This window comes from Excalfactoria chinensis, chromosome 5, assembly GCF_039878825.1.
Source record: "Excalfactoria chinensis isolate bCotChi1 chromosome 5, bCotChi1.hap2, whole genome shotgun sequence".
NCBI lineage: Eukaryota > Metazoa > Chordata > Aves > Galliformes > Phasianidae > Excalfactoria > Excalfactoria chinensis.
In genome coordinates, this window is record NC_092829.1 from 34,873,107 (window position 1) to 34,889,804 (window position 16,698).

The 16,698-nt window shown below is 44.8% G+C and overlaps 1 protein-coding gene across 8 annotated transcripts in view; it reads left to right on the forward strand.

Annotated features, from left to right (window-relative positions):
• The window catches only part of DDB2 (damage specific DNA binding protein 2), a 44,440-nt gene extending 27,905 nt beyond the window's left edge, over positions 1-16,535 (forward strand). For 2 of the 8 annotated variants that reach the window (XM_072336974.1, XM_072336976.1), the window contains 11 exons: positions 1,394-1,492; positions 2,771-2,951; positions 4,897-5,027; positions 6,584-6,775; positions 9,460-9,626; positions 10,733-10,832; positions 12,196-12,373; positions 13,412-13,557; positions 13,831-13,995; positions 14,310-14,355; positions 15,009-16,535. In XM_072336974.1, the coding sequence (XP_072193075.1) occupies positions 2,783-2,951; positions 4,897-5,027; positions 6,584-6,775; positions 9,460-9,626; positions 10,733-10,832; positions 12,196-12,373; positions 13,412-13,557; positions 13,831-13,995; positions 14,310-14,355; positions 15,009-15,235 (1,521 nt within the window). In that variant the 5' untranslated portion in view covers positions 1,394-1,492; positions 2,771-2,782 and the 3' untranslated portion in view covers positions 15,236-16,535. Of the gene's footprint in view, positions 1-1,393; positions 1,528-1,894; positions 2,025-2,516; positions 2,669-2,770; positions 2,952-4,896; positions 5,028-6,583; positions 6,776-7,648; positions 7,795-9,459; positions 9,627-10,732; positions 10,833-12,195; positions 12,374-13,411; positions 13,558-13,830; positions 13,996-14,309; positions 14,356-15,008 lie in introns of those variants that run through there. The other 6 variants (XM_072336980.1, XM_072336975.1, XM_072336981.1 and 3 more) reach the window with 5 other exon arrangements.
• The last annotated feature ends 163 nt before the right edge of the window (positions 16,536-16,698 follow it).

A 16,698-nucleotide genomic window follows, 5' to 3' on the forward strand; every position in this document is an offset into this window, starting at 1 on the left:
CACAGAGCTGACTGTTCGCTTTCTCTTCTGGAACCCTTTCCCTAAGTAACCCAGACTCATCTTTCAGTGTCCCGGTCGAAGCCAGCTTTTTTTGCAGTACCAGGGGCTGCCGGCCAGAGTTTCCATCCCCAGCGCCAGGCCTGGGTGGGGTTTGCCATGACGCTGGGGCAGAGCTCACAGCAGAGCTGCAGGGCCCTGCTGGCCACTCACTGCTTCCAACAGTCCTCAAACCTGGCTCCAAGGACCAGCTGTGCGTTCCTGGTTTTGTTTATTCAATCAGCAGTGAAGGGAAAGACTGAGAGAGGAAAAAGCATGCTCTAAGTCTGCACTCTTGCCTCTGGAGTGGTACTGGGGTATTTTCTCTCTCTCTATGACTCTAAGTTTCATTGGAGTCAGAAAAGTACCTGTGGTGGGGCTCATCAGGTGCAACGAGTGCCTGTCAGGAAGGGTGTGGTAGAGGCCTAGTTTGTGCTGGGGCCAATCCTCAGCTCACTTTCACCTGTGTGGATGATGGACCCATGACAGGCCAGGGTGCAGTGCAATGGCAAGCATCCCTTCCCAATGGGACTGGAGACGCTTGTCTGGGCCTTGAAGTTAATCAGTGTCAAGGTATAAGTATCGACCCTGCATTTTACTTTAAAACGATATTTAAAAAAATAATTTGGCATAGATATTCCCTAATTCGAGTAGGAGATATAAATACCACAGTCAAATTAATGTACATTAACAGGGTATGGGAAGAGCAAAAATCTGCCACTTGTTAATACTCTATACCAGCATTTACCCAGCTTTATGTTGTACCTGTTGTGGTACCAGTCCCTCATGCACTGAGATAATGCCATGTGCATATGCAGGCCAAACTCAAGTTGTTGTAATGGTTCTCTTTACATCAGCAGTCAGACTAAAGTAGCCAAAAACGTTCGTGCTTTGGAAAAAGGGTCCTGGCAACAAGGAGGCAAAATACTATCCAGCATTACAAATAGCACAGAGCTGACAGTCTTAGTCACAATATGGCTTTACCAGAGCTGGCAACGGGATGTCTTAGTTCTGTGATAGAGAATCGAGGTCTGTAACTGACTGTATGTCAGACAGAAGGCATTGTGAAAACAAGCCTTGTATCCTGCCCATGGGTAATTATGCTCCTCTACCTTGGCTGCATACAGCAGTTTGAAGAGTGTGAGCCTATGCACACAGTGGGATGGGGAATGCACATCTCTGCTCAGATGAGCTGTGTCACAGCATCATTGCTTTGGGACGAATGTGCAGATCACTGAAAGCAACATGAGGATTTCAGTGTTCCTGGCATAGAAATGTGCCCCTCGTGAAGTACGTGAAAAACAAAAGATGTTCAGGCTTATGCCATTTACTTGGTGGTTTCTGATGAACTCCCCAGATCCCGGCCCTGATGTGGAGGCCCTGCGCACACCTGTGACAGCACTGTGGGCTGCCAGCAAGACAAGGAGGAGATTTTTCTGCAGCAGTTTCCTTTACGGTAAACCAGGCCTTTGCGGCGCCCGAGGAAAGCGGGTGAGAACTACTTTCATTTACTGCTATTGCTACCTTTTGGCGATGGGCGTAGCTCTCAGGAGAGTGCTGTGCTGCAGGAGTGCTGTGTAAGACCTGCCGATGCCAGACTGGTTGGCCTATGCCTTCAAAACCCGGTGTGTTGTCTGGTGGTGGGTATTTGTAGGTCATTCTGATAGCTGCAGGCTGCCAGCAGCTAACACGGCGTTGTTGCGGTTCAGCAGAAGCGCCCGGAGATTGGCTCTTCGTTGTACTGTCAGCCGGCGGGCCCGGCCGTGGCGGTCGGCGAGGCGGGGCAGGCGGCGCGGCGAGCCCTGCCGAGCGGGGCCAAGGGGCGCAATGGCCGCCGCCCCCGGGCTAAGCTTCGCTCCGCCGTCGGGGCCGCCGGGTGCTGCTGCCGCCCCCCCGCTCCCCGCCCCGGTTATGAAACCTCCGGGGAGGGGCCGGCTGCCGCCCGCCGTCCTCGGCGGCACCGGGGAGCGGAGGCCTGGGGAGCGCAGGTGAGAGCGGGGCGGCCTTTCCTGCCGGGCCGGGGCCGGCGGGCGGTCCCTGGGGAAGCTCGTCGGTACGGGGATGGGAACTTGAGCTGCGGTTACCGCGGGCACGTCCGCGGCGGTCGCACGCGACTATTAAAGAAGTGCTCTGTGCTGGCGAGCTCAGGGAGGATGGCGCTGCCCGTCGGCATCAAGGAGGAGAGTCGGGCACGGCCTGCCGTGGTCTGTGGGCCCGAGGCGAGGAGCTGCCAGCCCCTAGCCTGTCCGGCGCTCAGAGCAGGAGCCCGAACAGCGCGTCGGGTGGCGAGCGGCCGTTGGGTAGGAAGTGTCGTCTGAACACGTGGTGGAAAAGCAGTCAGCCTTGACCGGCTTTGTTAAGGCTCTGATCTCTTCCTTAGCGGAATCTGAAGAGCTTGCTGTGAGCCACAAGAGAAACAGTCGGGCATTATGTGGTTGCACAAATGTACTTTGTGCAGATCTGCAGGTTTTGGGCAAAAACGTTCTGTAGAAGCACATCTGTCAAAACATACCCTAGTGTTTTAGGATGCATTCGTTTTCATATGGGAACAAAGAAGAGTTTATTGAACCCGTTCCTTTCCCCAGCAGTGCACAACAAAAAGCTACTGTCATCCCGATGAAAGGGGCACCAGGTAAAGTTGCTGCCTCCAGGCCGCTGGGGTGTGCTTCATTCCCATTTTCCTGTCTTCTTCTGTGTGTGGCAGTCTTACCTTCTGTGCTTTGTTTGCTTTTAGTGGTCAGACAGAATGGCTCCAGTGAACCGGCCCAAGGACAAGAAGCATGAAAAGGCACATGAGCATCAGTCAGAAGAGGCAAAATCAGCTGGGAAAAGGAAACTGGACTATGAAGGACTACAGAATGTGCCACTAGCAAAGAAATTGTTTTTGAGGAAAAACAAAGCCCAAGAGAAAATCGGTAATGTTTCCTCAGGTTCTTCCTCACGGCCATATTTACCCTAAATCACAGGCATTAACTAGCTAAAGAGAGAGGATGCCAAGAAACATGCTCAGACATGAGTTTTCAGATAGGGCTCTATATTGGAGGGATAACACGGACTGTGCTGGGGTAGTACATCCTCCAATTATCTGTCTAGTTGCACTGTGTCTTTGTACACAAGTCTGGTTTTTGAGACTCTGTCCCTTGATAGAAGCCTGCTTACTGATAACACTGTCACAGCTTGCTGCAGTGGTTGAGTTCAATGGAATTCCCAAATTAGCAGACATCTGCTTTAGTGTAGGACAGACCGGCCTTGGTCACATATCATTCTTTCTCACATGCAGTCCTTAATGCAGTTTCATGGTCATAACTTTGGTGTCCTACAGCATGCAGTCTGGCATTTCCACCTAATCCTTGCGTATTCTAACTTTCTAAAGCAAGAAGGTATATTAATTGTTTTCTACCTCCGTGTTCAGATTAGATGGGACAGAATTTCCACTAATCACACGTGCATTTTTCCCCCTCTGATCCGTAGCTTAGAAGTGTCTTAAACTTTTTATTGAAAGAGAGAGAAGTGATGAGGTTTGAAGATGGTGAGAAAGTCTTTGCAGTAACAGAAGAGTTGCTTAGACTTCAGTTACTGTAAGGATTGACTCTTACATATGTTGGAAAAATATTTTTTTCTCCTTGTCTTTTTAGGATGGGTCCAGTTTCTTGCAATTGAAATCTGTTTTAAAAGGGTTTCTTGTAGCAGGTGCTAAACAAGCCTAGGATTTGTTCTTAATAGTATAATTCTTTGAAATAAAACCAGATCTGAAAAAAGCTCAGTCTACTTCTGCCACCTTTGAAGAAGGAACTGTGAATGTGAATTCTTCTGTGGGGGAAGAAAAAGGAATTAAAATATCCATCCTTCTATTCCCATTTCAGCAGGTGTGACAAGTGTTGGTTCTATGTTGGCATGTGAATGTAGAGGTTTAGTCTTGTGCCTCTGCCTTTCTAAGCTCTGGGGTTGCATTAAAGGAAGATTTATTTCAGGTTCTAATTGCACAGAATGATACCTACAGTGTTGGTCTTCTGTTTCTTCGTTAGTGTCTTTAAATTAAAGTAGCTTTTGTGTTCCCTTGCAAGGCATCTTTCCCATTTGACACCTAGATCTGCTGGAGTGTTACTGACTATTGCTATGGGGATGATTAGATCACAGACACGGGACTGAACAAATCTTGTTTTTATGTAAAGGCCCCTGAAGATAAAAACTTGGAACATGGACAGAATGTAGAAGCATGATGTGCTCTCAGCAAAAACCACCCTGAACAGAAAGGTTTTCACGCAATGAGGCGTCAGCAAGTCCATTATCAAAAACAAAACTCGCAGTGCTCTGGACAGACTGTATGAGCCACAGCACAAGCAGATAGAAAATTCTAATTCACAAGCAGGCGTTTCAGGAACTGCATGGGAAGTCATATTGGTACGCTTTGGGAGTTTTCAGGTGTAACATTTCTGATTGATCTTCTATTGTACACAGAGGCTCACCCCCTCCCACCATGTATTTCCAGATTGTTGGAGCTTTAGATAGATTCCAGGTATGAATCACTCAGCTTCTATACTGTTCCAGAGATGTACCACCTGAAACTTTGCTTTCATCCTCTTTTTGTCTTTCTGGCAAATCTTTGACAAGGAAAAGGAAGGTTTAAGGTGCAGAGGCACACACAAAACTCAGTCTATGGGAAGCACTGGACTACATAGGCTGCAGAGACTGCTTGCAGCTTAGACATGTAAGAGTTGTTCTGAGTCTTTTCTCTTGTGGCTGAAGCTTGTCATGAATTTAACAGAAAATGTAGATGGTTTCCCATGTTGTTTAGTGAATAAACGTGATGGGCATTGGGCACTGCTCTCAGTAACTTGTACTCATTTTCTTCTCCGGCAGGTTGTAATAGAGGTGGGACTGTGATGAGAAATACCAGAGCCCTTTTCCATCAGCCAAAGTGGCAGTGCAGCATTGTTCATTATATCTACCAGAACATGCTGGGAGGTTCCATCCGGGCACAGCTCAGGCAGGTGAGGAGTCCCTCCTTCATGGCACGTTAAACACCTCATCTCTGTACCAAAAAAAAAATATCTTGAACACAAGTGAGGAGACTTTAAAGAGGTTTAATGTTCACAGACACAGTTTGTGATTCCAGATCTGGCATAGTCTTGTGTTTCTCAGTCCTGTAAAATGTCAGTACTGGGATGACCGTCCCTGTCATTTGAGATGGCCTTTTATGCAACATTTTATCCTGTATTCATTTTGTGCTTCCTTGAATGATATTTAAACTTGCCCACAGCCCTTGAGGTTATTGCACAGTGCTGCCTTTGCAACTGATGCAACTGTTTTGTCATGTTTTTGCATCTGCTCTTCTTTACTAATCATGTGTAATTTAATGTTGATTTCTCTTTTTCACGGACAAATTCCATCAAATCTGTAATCTTTTCCTAATTTTCAGAGTCATGCTCCTTTCATTCGGAAGTTAACTTTCTGTGATACCCGCAGGTGGGAAGGACCTAGGCTAGCTTTATCTTTCAGATGATTTGTCTATTTTAAGTGTCAAAATGCTAAAGAAATCACCATCATCATCCAAGCAGTACCTGTTTCTCAGCTGAATAACAATAGAGTTGTGTTATGGTTTGTCATTCTCTGTTTTCTCTTCTTGTTTGCTCTTACACTGTGTTGTTGTGCTACAAGCAGTTTGGTTGGAAGGCTGTATTATTGTATCTCTTGGTGATGAGTAACATTTTAGGATGCTCAGTGCAGGCATAGTCATCAGGTCCTTTTTCTGGTGGGAGATGTGTTCTCCTCCATTGTGTCAGCTCCCAGTATCAATACAAGCCGGGGAACAAAAGGAAACAGCATAGCCCTGCTGAAAAGGATTTGGGACATTGGTGTGGATGGAAAGCTGGACATGAGCCTGCAGTGTGCCCTTGCAGCCCAGAAAGCCAATTGTATTCTGCACTGCATCATCAGAAGCAGGGTCAGCAGGCTGCAGGACGTGATCCTGCCCCTCTACTCTGTGCTGGCGAGACCTCACCTGGAGTACTGCATCCAGATGTGGAGTCCTCAGCACAGGAGAAGTTTTTTTACAGTAATGGTGGTGAGGCACTGGAGCAGGTTGCCCAGGGAGGTGGTGGATGTTCCATCCCTGGAGACACTCAAGGTCAGGCTGGATGGGGCTCTGAGCACCCTGGTCTTCCTGTAGGTGTCCCTGTTCATAGCAGGGGAGTTGGACTAGGTGACCTTTTAGGGTCCCTTCCAACTCAAATGATTCTATGATTCTCCCTTGTTTAATGTTAGTTATCGTGCAATTTTAACTCATCCTAAAGCTTCCTGCGCATCATTTAAAGTGTGGTATCTCTCACCTCTCTGTTATTTTCTGATTACTATAGCTTATGTGGTTTTGTGTGGTCACCGGCTGTTTGCCTGGGGAACAGTGTGTTCTCTTCAGTGCACAGAGGGGTTTAGTATTTTGTGTGAATGTGCTAAGGCTGGTGGTGATTAGGAATTGTTAGCACTCCATGTTCAGAGATATTGAGGGATCCCTTTCAAAAGTTGTTATTCTCTTTTATCTTTGTAACAGTGTCTACAGCTGCCCTTTCTGCGTTCTCTGACCTCATACCGCCTTTTTCGAACAGCAAGTCCCTTTGACAGGAGAGTGACTTGCCTGGAGTGGCATCCAACACACCCCAGTACTGTAGCCGTTGGTTCCAAAGGTGGAGACATCATTCTTTGGGACTATGAAGTATTTACTAAAACTTGCTTCATAAAAGGGGTAAGTAAAAGGGGTGTATGGAATGGGCAGGAGTAGAAAACTGGAGCACAACCAAATAGTTGCAAAACTGACATCTGTTGTGAGATGTGCATAAAGGTCTTGGGCTGCAAGACTAGCCCAAAACGGAGGTGGAGGTTGAGGAGTAACGTAACAATTGAAATGTATCAGCAAGTCATTGCTTAGTTCCAGGTTGTTCTAGTGCTGGGGAAAAGAGAGATGTATTGATTAAATTCATAATGGAGCAATTCTTGGTGCGTGTTCAGTGAGAAAATAATTCAGGAATTGGCAAAATAGTAATTTTAAAGGGATGCCAGAAACAAGTGTGCAGAGCGAGTCTGCCTTAGGTCTTAATATTTCTCTGCTCACCCTTTATATTCTATGTCAGATGAAGTAAAAACATATTTGAGTGGAGAGAAACAAAGTCCCTTCACCTGAAGTGAAAAGCTGAACTAGAATGGGTGATTTACATAGCTGGCATGCCCACTGGTATTATATTCAGCCATTGTCATTCCTACAGGGACTTGAAGAGTCTCTTAACTTTTGTCCCTTTGTAAATTAAATAGGTATATGCTGGGAGGAGATGAATCCTCTGAGAATTCCGGAGTCATCTTTCTCTTTTTATTACTGTGGTGCCAGCCAGCCAAGGAATACAGTACTTGGGGACTGGAAGAGTTACAGTTTTATTCTCTGGAAGGGCGGCTGCTCAGACAGTTGCCGTGTGGGAAGGCATGATTGTCTTTGCCTCCTGGATGGCTGTAACGTGTTTCACTGTTGCTGTTAAGAACATAGCAGTGAATGCAGATTTAGAGAATGCATTTCCCTTCTTTCCCATCACTCAGTGGATTTTTCTCTTGTTCATCCCCTTCCTTGTAGATGGGAGCTGGAGGGGCCATCACAGGAATGAAGTTTAACCCTTTTAACCCTAGTCAGCTGTACACATCATCAGTTGCCGGCAGTACCACCCTGCAGGATTTTAATGGCAATATTTCACGGGTCTTCACCATCACCGAGAACTGGGAGTAAGAAATGCAGCAATGTTTTGGGCTTCTGTGTCCTGCTGGCAGGAGCACTATAAGCGAGAGAAAGGGAGATGCTTGACTCTTACATATGGGAGTGGGGTTTCTTCTCCATGTATGTGTCCTTTGTCCTCTAGACTTCAGAGATGCTCTCTGTATTCCAGGAAGACTCACTTTCTCTTTTTATTTTTCTCTGAAATGGGGTGGTGGGTACAAGAGAGCTTTTCTTCATTAAGGGGAGGGCTGTAGATGTTTGCTTGCTTACTACCTGTTACACGAGGGAGTGTGGGGTGTGCCAGTGGGTTTCTTCAGCTGTAAGTTCCATAGCACTGCCCTGGGGACCTTCCAGCCTCCTGACCTGGTAGCAATGCAGCTCAATGCCAGATGTTTTTATTACTGAGTAATCTCTTGTTCCCTCAGTACTTCTCCACAAACACCACTGACTTCAAGTGGTGCATGTCATAAGAATCCTCTTGGTTCATTCCACTTAACTGTTGTTGCTTATATAAAACGCCAAAATTAAGAGTTGGTGAAATGAGGAGATGGATCTCTAGAGGCAATTCTATCTGCCTGTGCTTAGAATCACGCGCTCAGTCTATTCTGTGGAGTCATGAGGAAGCCTGAGCTCTTCAATTAGTTAATTCTGTTCAGTATTGAAAGGTAAGGGAGGAGAAATTGGGTTAGCCGCATCTTTACATTTCTCCGCCTAACTGTTTTGGTAGCAGCTTTTGTGGCTGGCTTCCAAACTGTCTGTTCCAGCTGCAGTCTTAAGGCAGAAGGTGATCCGTGGTGATGCTGAGGTGACTAGCTAGGTAAACAAGGTGGGATAGACCTTGATCCTGTCCCAGGATGAGTCTGGAACTTGTGTCCCGATGAAATGCCCATTCCTTCACACCATCCTAATCATCCTAATGCCCATCACACTAATTCCATCACATCATCCTTCTTCCACTGCTGTGAGGACAGATAAGCGCTGGGGCTTTTTTGTCTTCATCAGCCTCTTTATAGATAATATTTACAGTGCATCTTTATTAAGTAGCTACTCCGCGAGCAGCAGAGTGACACTCTGGAACTCAAGTTTGGGGACTCCCAGTCAGCATCTTTGTTTTCTGTCTTTATTTCTGTAGGGTTTCCATGTTTCCTCAGAAGACAAGATGGGAGAAAACAGCTCTGGCATGAGGTTCTTGTGCTTTGCAGTTAGCAGTAGGATTTCTCCTTGCACTACTCTCGTTCTTCCTGGGGATACCTTGAGTAGTCCAGATAAAGCACTGGAAATAGCCTGTGGTGAACTGGTGAATGAAGACACTATAAGAAAGCTTAGTGTAGGGTTGTCATAAGATTTTATGTGGTTTCTGCATGTAATAGTGGTGTATTTTTCTTGTAATCTCCTAAGCTGATCTGAGTGAGGTGGTTCACTGCACGTTTTTCCTGCACCCAGTGGAGAGGAAGCAGTACTGCTAATGAGGTTTGCAGCCCAAAGCAATGGGGTTGAACCTACAGATACAGAATGTGCGTGCTTAGGTTGGCAACAGATCAGAAAGTTCTTGTTAGAGTCCCCTGCCAGAAAGCTGTGTGTTGTACTGAGAGAATCCTGCAGTGTGTTCCAGAAGATGGGTTGTATTTTTTCTACTCTAACCTTGATACCTTTTGGCTTTGTATGTATTCCAGAAAGGGCCAGGAGATTCTCTTGGAGGCATGAAGTTCAGTCCTTATGAGGCAGCGAAGCTTTATGTGGCATCAGGGGATGGTACCCTAAGCCTGCAGGACCTTGAGGGCAGACTGGTGCAGGTGATCTCCCGTGCCCCGGACTGTGGCCATGAAAACCATAATGTTTGGTGAGAAGGGAGCAGAGTGAGGTTGAATCTCTGCTCTGTAATGCTGTGTTAATGCTTTGGCTCTGGTCATGCAAATGTATGCTTCTTTGCAAGTTTTAGGAGATTCTTGATATGAATTGGTCGTGTGAGGGAGCTCACAGGTAGACTCCTGGGCCCCTCTCCAAGACTACAGGGTGGGTGACAAGCAAGGCAGCCACAGGGCATTTAGCTTTCAAGGTAGCTGAGTACACTGCATCCACCTTCTGGTGTTGCCTTCTAGTGACACCATCTTCCATCTTGTAGATACTGACAGTGCTTCACTGTATAATATATGAGGTGAGAAGAAGAGAGTAACTTTCTTCTCTTCATTGTGATCAGTGGTTTGTGTTTATTTGTGTGCAGCAACTCAGGCAGGACAGGAATTCCAAAAAAACCATTCCTGCAGAATCTGAATTTCATCTTGGTGGGTTTACCCTACTTTCCCTGTGAAGAGTGCAGGCTTTCCATGCTAATCTCTTCCATCTTGAATTCAAGGATAATTTAGTTGTACAAGCAAAGCTTTCCCAACAAGTTCCCAAAGGAACACAGCTTTACTCTTGCTGGGCCTCACCCCCAGCAGAGGTGTGGTTAAGAAGTATATCTTTATGAGATAAGCCTCTATTCATGATTGTTTCTAGGAGCATAAAGTTCAGATAGTTTAGAAATGCAATTTTCTAATCCTGAGCTCTCGTCTTTTCTTTCCCATTGCTTCCCTGTTTTGTGGAAAACTGTTTTAAAAATCCATTTCTATATACTTGCCAGTGTCACTTGGGTGTGTCCATGTGGAGTTTCTGAGTGACTTTTCAACCTCTATTATATTCCACTGTCCCATTGTGCCACACTCCATCTATTGAGCACTTCACAGATGCCTTAGGAATTATTTCATATTCAGTCACCCAAAGCTAGCATTGCTGATAAGCCACCCCCTTTCCTGCTGTTCAGGGCCATAGTATCAGATCAGAGAGAAGATGACAGATGCAATCTGTTGCATTCTCCTTTGTCAGAGACAAGGATAAGGTGTGAACTAGAGCTCTGGTGCCTTCACCTCCCTGTGGGAGGTAGCACTGACTTTGTCTTTTTCCCTCCAGCTGCTGGTACTGCAGCGTTGATGTTTCTGCAAGCTGCCGTGCTGTGGTGACAGGTGATAATTTGGGCAATGTGGTCCTGCTCAGCACTTCTGGTGAAGAGGTTAGTATGAGTCCATGCAGTGGTTATTTTTGGGAGGAAATCTTCATGGCATGTGTACTTTCCTGCACTGCAAGAGCCTGGAAAAGAGAACAAATGCCTTGCAGTTGAGAAGATGAGTCTGCCGTTGTTCAGGTGGTGAGATTTTCTGCACTTCTGCCATCTGCACTGGAGAACACAGAAATAACATTTCTCAGACTGGGGCTGTGTGATGTGCTGCCCTTTCCATTTGATGCTGGGCAGAGTGATTACAGGGCAACCTGTAGTATGTACACATAAATGTCCTCTGCCAACAACCTTCATGCTTCCAAAAACTTAGTGCACCATCGGAAGTCATTTGGTAGCCTCTGCTTCGATAGATCCCCTTCTGTGAGTACACAACAGCAATTCAGCGAATGCTGGGATAGAAATTGCACTACTGCTGTTAGGCATGAGAGGGCAGGCACAGCCAGACCGGAGTAGTGCACAAACCTATCAGAGAGCGGGCTTGGAGCTGGCCCTGCTTATAAGAACCTGCAGTACTGTCAGACAGGAATTACCATTTCTCCTGCTTTCAAGGGTAACATCTGTAAGAATTTACTGCCCAGTGTACTGTGGCCAGAGGCAGCTGTATGAGTTAGTGAGCAGAGCTATAAATACTCCATATGAGTTGTGCTCACTCTAGGCTGGTTGTTCCTTTTTTTTTTTTCCTTCAGAAAGAATGACGAAAGTCTTTTCTGCACTTGGGAGATACCTATTAGTATAGAGATGACGGGCCAGCTTCACTCCTTTGATTCGAAATAATCTTTTGGTGTCCAGTGTAAATGTATCCATAACCAGTTTATGTTGACTTGTTCTTGATAATTGAAATATTTTGCTTCCTTTGTTTGATTTTTCTGGTATATTTCTAGAAGCTGATTGCATCCTCTGTCATCTTTTGTTTTTACTAAGATAAAGAAAGGGTATTTTTTGGATCTTCACCAACGCCGTCCCTTCTTTCTTGTTGTTATGTCGGCAGCTCATTTCCGTACCTGTTCCAGTTGTTCCAGTCTTACTGTAGGCGGAAGACTGGCACTGTGTGAAGTATTCCACATGAGGTCATGCTTTGTACCGTGGTACTAATACTTTCCTCAGTGAACCAGGGATTGCATTTTTCTTTCCTGTAGCTGTAATAAATTGATGGAGTAGAGATTCTCACAGAACTAAATAGTTCCAAGGTCACTCTTTTCCATTCTTGCTCCCAGTAAGTCAACTCTTAGTGTATTGTAGTTGGTTTTCTTTTTTTCCATAAATGTGTGGCCTCTTTGCTCTGCACTAGTAGATTTTTATTCCATTTCTTTACTCTGTGTCATGATTTTTTTCCTTAGTGATTTTCTGTTTGCTGCAGATTTGGAAGCTGAAATTGCACAAGAAGAAAGTGACTCACGTGGAGTTTAACTCTCGATGTGAGTGGTTATTGGCCACAGCATCTGTGGATCAGACAGTTAAAATCTGGGACCTCAGAAACATTAAAAACAAAGCAAATTTTCTTCATGTACTTCCTCATGACAAACCTGTCAATGCAGGTGAGTTCCTGAGAGAAGGATTTTGTTGTTGCATGTATTTCTGCTGAGTCTCCCATACATGTATTTTTCTTGCATTCTTTTTTCATCTGAGTCTGTATCCAAATTATTTTGGATTCTGTCTTGCTTTTACTCCACAAAAGCATGAGTTGGTATTCTTGTTTTGGAGCAAGCCTCAGTACAATCAGATGTAGATTGTTGAAGTTTCATGTAATTTTTAAATACAAACATCTAACATTAACTTTACCTAAGAGTGCTTTGGGAGAAGGTTAATATAACTATAAGGCTAACCTGTTTTGGTTGTGGTTGTTTTTTTTTTCCACCTTTTGAGTAAATTATTCTTAATTGCTGTTAGTGGTTTTAGTGGTAAAAGCATACTTAAATGTTTTGTTCTGTTTATGACAGGCAGCTCACAGCTCAGTACTTCCTGAGGTATTGCCTTTCATGTTTAGAAGAGTGTATGGTTTCATGGCAGCTTAAACAGATCTAAAGAGGTCCCCCCTACACGCAGCCATACACTGCAGTCTGTTCTTGTGCTGGTTTTTGTGTTCAGAGGCTGTGTATGGCAAGATGGTTAGAGACTGAATCTGAGAAAAGCAGATCTGAATATACTAGGAATTTGTATATACAATATACTTTGATAAAAGCAGGGTATAGGAGTTAAGGCTCTGTTCCTTGGCTGCAGTTCTACCAGTTTGTATCAATCCACGCCCTGTCTCTTTTTGTCCTCTTCATGGCTCATGTACTTTCCTACACTTGTGACTTTCTATCTGAGTGAACACGTTCCTTTTTTGCAATGTCTGTTTAAGTGACTAAAATGAGAATAGTGATTCTTCCTGTGTAACCCAGTGTGGTGGGTTTCAGCTTACTTACTGTAGGAGCTTTGAGTTTGCTTGAGGGTGAAGCCTTGTCTCATGGGACACACGGCCACATTCGTATCCTTAGTAAAAGAAAAATTTATTGTTTTCCAGAGAAATATGACTTCTGTGTTTCATGTCAATCACAGCATTGTGATCTTTCGCTTATTGTCCCCCTCTCTAGCTTACTTCAGCCCAACAGATGGTGCCAAGCTGCTGAGCACAGACCAGCGCAATGAAATCAGGGTTTACTCATGTTCAGACTGGACCAAGCCTCAGCATCTGATCCCACACCCACATCGGCATTTCCAGCACCTCACACCTATTAAGGCAAGTTAAGTCACTATAGTCTGAGAGGAGTATCACTCTTGGTGCTAGCAGCAGGCCTTAAGATAAATGGTCTGGTTTCTGGTCAGGATATAACACTGGTGGGTAGATGTTCATACTTCTACAACTCTTGCAGAGCACCTTCTGAGGATGCTGCTGTTGCTCAGGCTATGGGTGGGATGCCCAGGCTGCTGCTCACGCTGCTGGCTCTCAGCTGTGCATCAGCATCAGCTCTGCCTTTCTCTCTAACTCTCCGTTGCTTTCTTCTATGACTAGGCAACATGGCATCCTCGCTATGATCTCATTGTAGTGGGTCGCTATCCGGACCCCAACTTCCCAGGTTACACAGCGCATGAGCTGCGAACTGTTGATATATTTGATGGAAACACCGGGGAGATGGTTTGTCAGCTCTATGATTCGAATGCATCTGGTATAATCTCGGTGAGTTGGGCACCGCAGCTAAAAGTACTTCTGAGTATTGAAATCCAGCCAAGAGAGAGGTTTTAGGGATTAGAACAGCAGGAATGTCCGCCTTACTTGTGACAGACTCACGCTCTCATGATGGGGTTATGACTGCTGGCTAAAGCTGCTGACTCGAGCAGGGCAGTTCTATGGTCATCTGTGGGTTTCCTGTGATGCTCTTTAGGGAACATTCTGCTTTCCAGACTGTTGCCATTATATAAACAGTGGTGCTTTTATGCTTCTGTTATATAACCAGTGATGCTCTTACAGACTCATTTTATTTCTATTTTCAGCTGAATAAATTTAACCCTATGGGAGACACACTAGCCTCTGGCATGGGTAAGTAAAAAGAACCTGGAACATTAAGCTCCCAGGAAAGGGCAGGCTTGTTTCTCAAGGCTAAGCAAGTTGCGCGTATGGGTTTCCCGAGTCCCATTCACTGGTAGTTCTCTACAGTTTCCTACATCTGTAAAGGAAATCAAGGCGTTCTTAGTATTCTTCCACTTAGGCAGTTATAAAACAGCATGTTTCCGGAAGAGTCAGAAGCCTTCCCTGGGCCACAAGGTGCTGCCATCTGCTGGCCATGAAATTATTCCAGAAAACAAGATGGGGGGAAAAAAAGTTTTCTGGCGAGGAAAAAATAGCGCTTTCCCTTCATTTGACTCATTTTCCAGGCTTTGGAGCAGAGTATTCTTTTTCTCCTAGGCTGTATGAGATTATGGGAGCTGACTATAGGTTTATGTTTTATAGTTGTGACAGATAAGACTAGGAATTACCGAGTGCGTTTTTAATTAGAACAAAATTCTTTGCGCCACCTAGCGATTGTCTGCAATACGTACATTTGCATCATCTATACCTCGTGTAAGCACCTAAGAGCAGACAAAACGTTTTGAATTCTGGCATCGAAGTGGCATGGCCTGAGGTTTTAAATAAAGGGGAATTTTAGTTAAAAAAAAAATTCTGATACACAGTGTTTTTATTTTTCCTCTCAGGTTATAATATTCTGATCTGGAGCCGGGAGGAGATGGTAATGAAGAAACAAAAACATCTTATGAAAGCCATGACGGAGCAAGGGATTGGAAGCCAAAGCTTGTCCAGACGTGGAAGGCAGAGGCAGGCAAACCCTGGGACAAGCAAACTCAAAGCTAAGTTATTGTTTTGTGACGTAGAAGAGATGGGAACAAAAGCCAAAGATTCTAAATCACAGGGAAGGAAGTGAAAAAGGAAGGATCTAGATAACTGATTTAGTATTTTGATCCTTCTTTGATCATAGAAGACAAATTCGGTGCTGGCAGTGGGCAGAATAAGCACTGCAGGGCATTAGCCATCTACTTTGTCCTTCTTCCCTAGATCTGATCTTTGCTTTTCCTAGAGAGTTGCCAGTGGAGTTACCACTTAATTTCTGAGGCACTTCAGAGTTTCTAAGGAAACTTCAGAGACGTTTCCAGATCCTGCTGAAATTACTGCTTCCAGCCTGCTTGTTATCTTAACTGTGAGATAACAGGATATCATCTCCTGTAGTCTGCTGTGGAGCAGCTCATGATGAGGTCTCCAGACCTAGTCAAATTGAGCTGAGGAAACCTTTGTTAGCAAGATTCATATCTTGAAAGGGGGAATGTTCACAGGGGTGAGGTGATGGATATCTTGAGAGAGTCACGGAAACACCAACTTCTATTGTCTGTTTTCGTCTGCAAGCTTCTTGCAGCACGTGCATCTGTCAAAAACTGGGGCTTAGTCTATTCTGCACCTGCAGCTTTTTAACTAGACTAGGAAGAACATTATGATGTCGCGCCTCTTTATCTGCCTTGTGGGATTCATAGACAATATAGAGCTAAGAACCTACTGATGCTTTACTTTGTCTTCAGAACTCTAGGCATTTTTTTCCTACCAGTTAGGTAATTTTTTCTACCCATGCCAGCGTGCCTCAGAATGTTGGGTGTGTTGTTAAGCAGAAATGAGGGATTTCTTTCAGATGCTCCTTTTCAGAGTCAAATCTCACAACTGCTGTTCAACAGTTCTGCTTTTTCTAGTTTGTTTATAAAGCTGTCTGGGGGCCTTGCTCCAGAGGTTGATGGATGGGCTGGCCTCTAGACCTGCTCAGATTCTGTGTTCACTTTATATAGTTTTGCAGCATTGCTATAAATAAAAGTTTTGTACTAAACTGAAATACTTCTTTGATATAAAATGGGTGCTTTGAATATTCCGCTGAACTGCTTTTATCTGAGAGGTTGGAAGGTATTAATCTTTCTGCTGGGGAGCTATGAGAACTAGAACTGATTTTTCTGTCTGTCATAACACTGTATCCGCAATGGACCTTTCCTAGTTGGGCAGGCTGCATTATAAGCTGTACATATGCATAGTTGCTGCCACCCAAACAGCTTTGTCAGTTCTCACTTTGCTCTAGTAAACAAGGAATTTACCTTGGAAGGGGATATATTAAGTTCTCCCTGTTTGCCAGCTGCGAGCACAGTGGGGTCGCCCTTAGAAATTTCTTAGAGAAGAAGAAGAACTTCAGTGTGAACTTGATTTTAATGATAAAAAAGGAAATGCATTGGAACAATTACAGAGTCATTCACAGTCAGAATGTCATTATCATCATGGAAACCTTTTGTCTGCATGTGCAAAATTTGCTGTCTTTAAAAAAAACAGGTCTGGTCCCTTAAATGCACTTTCTATTACCTC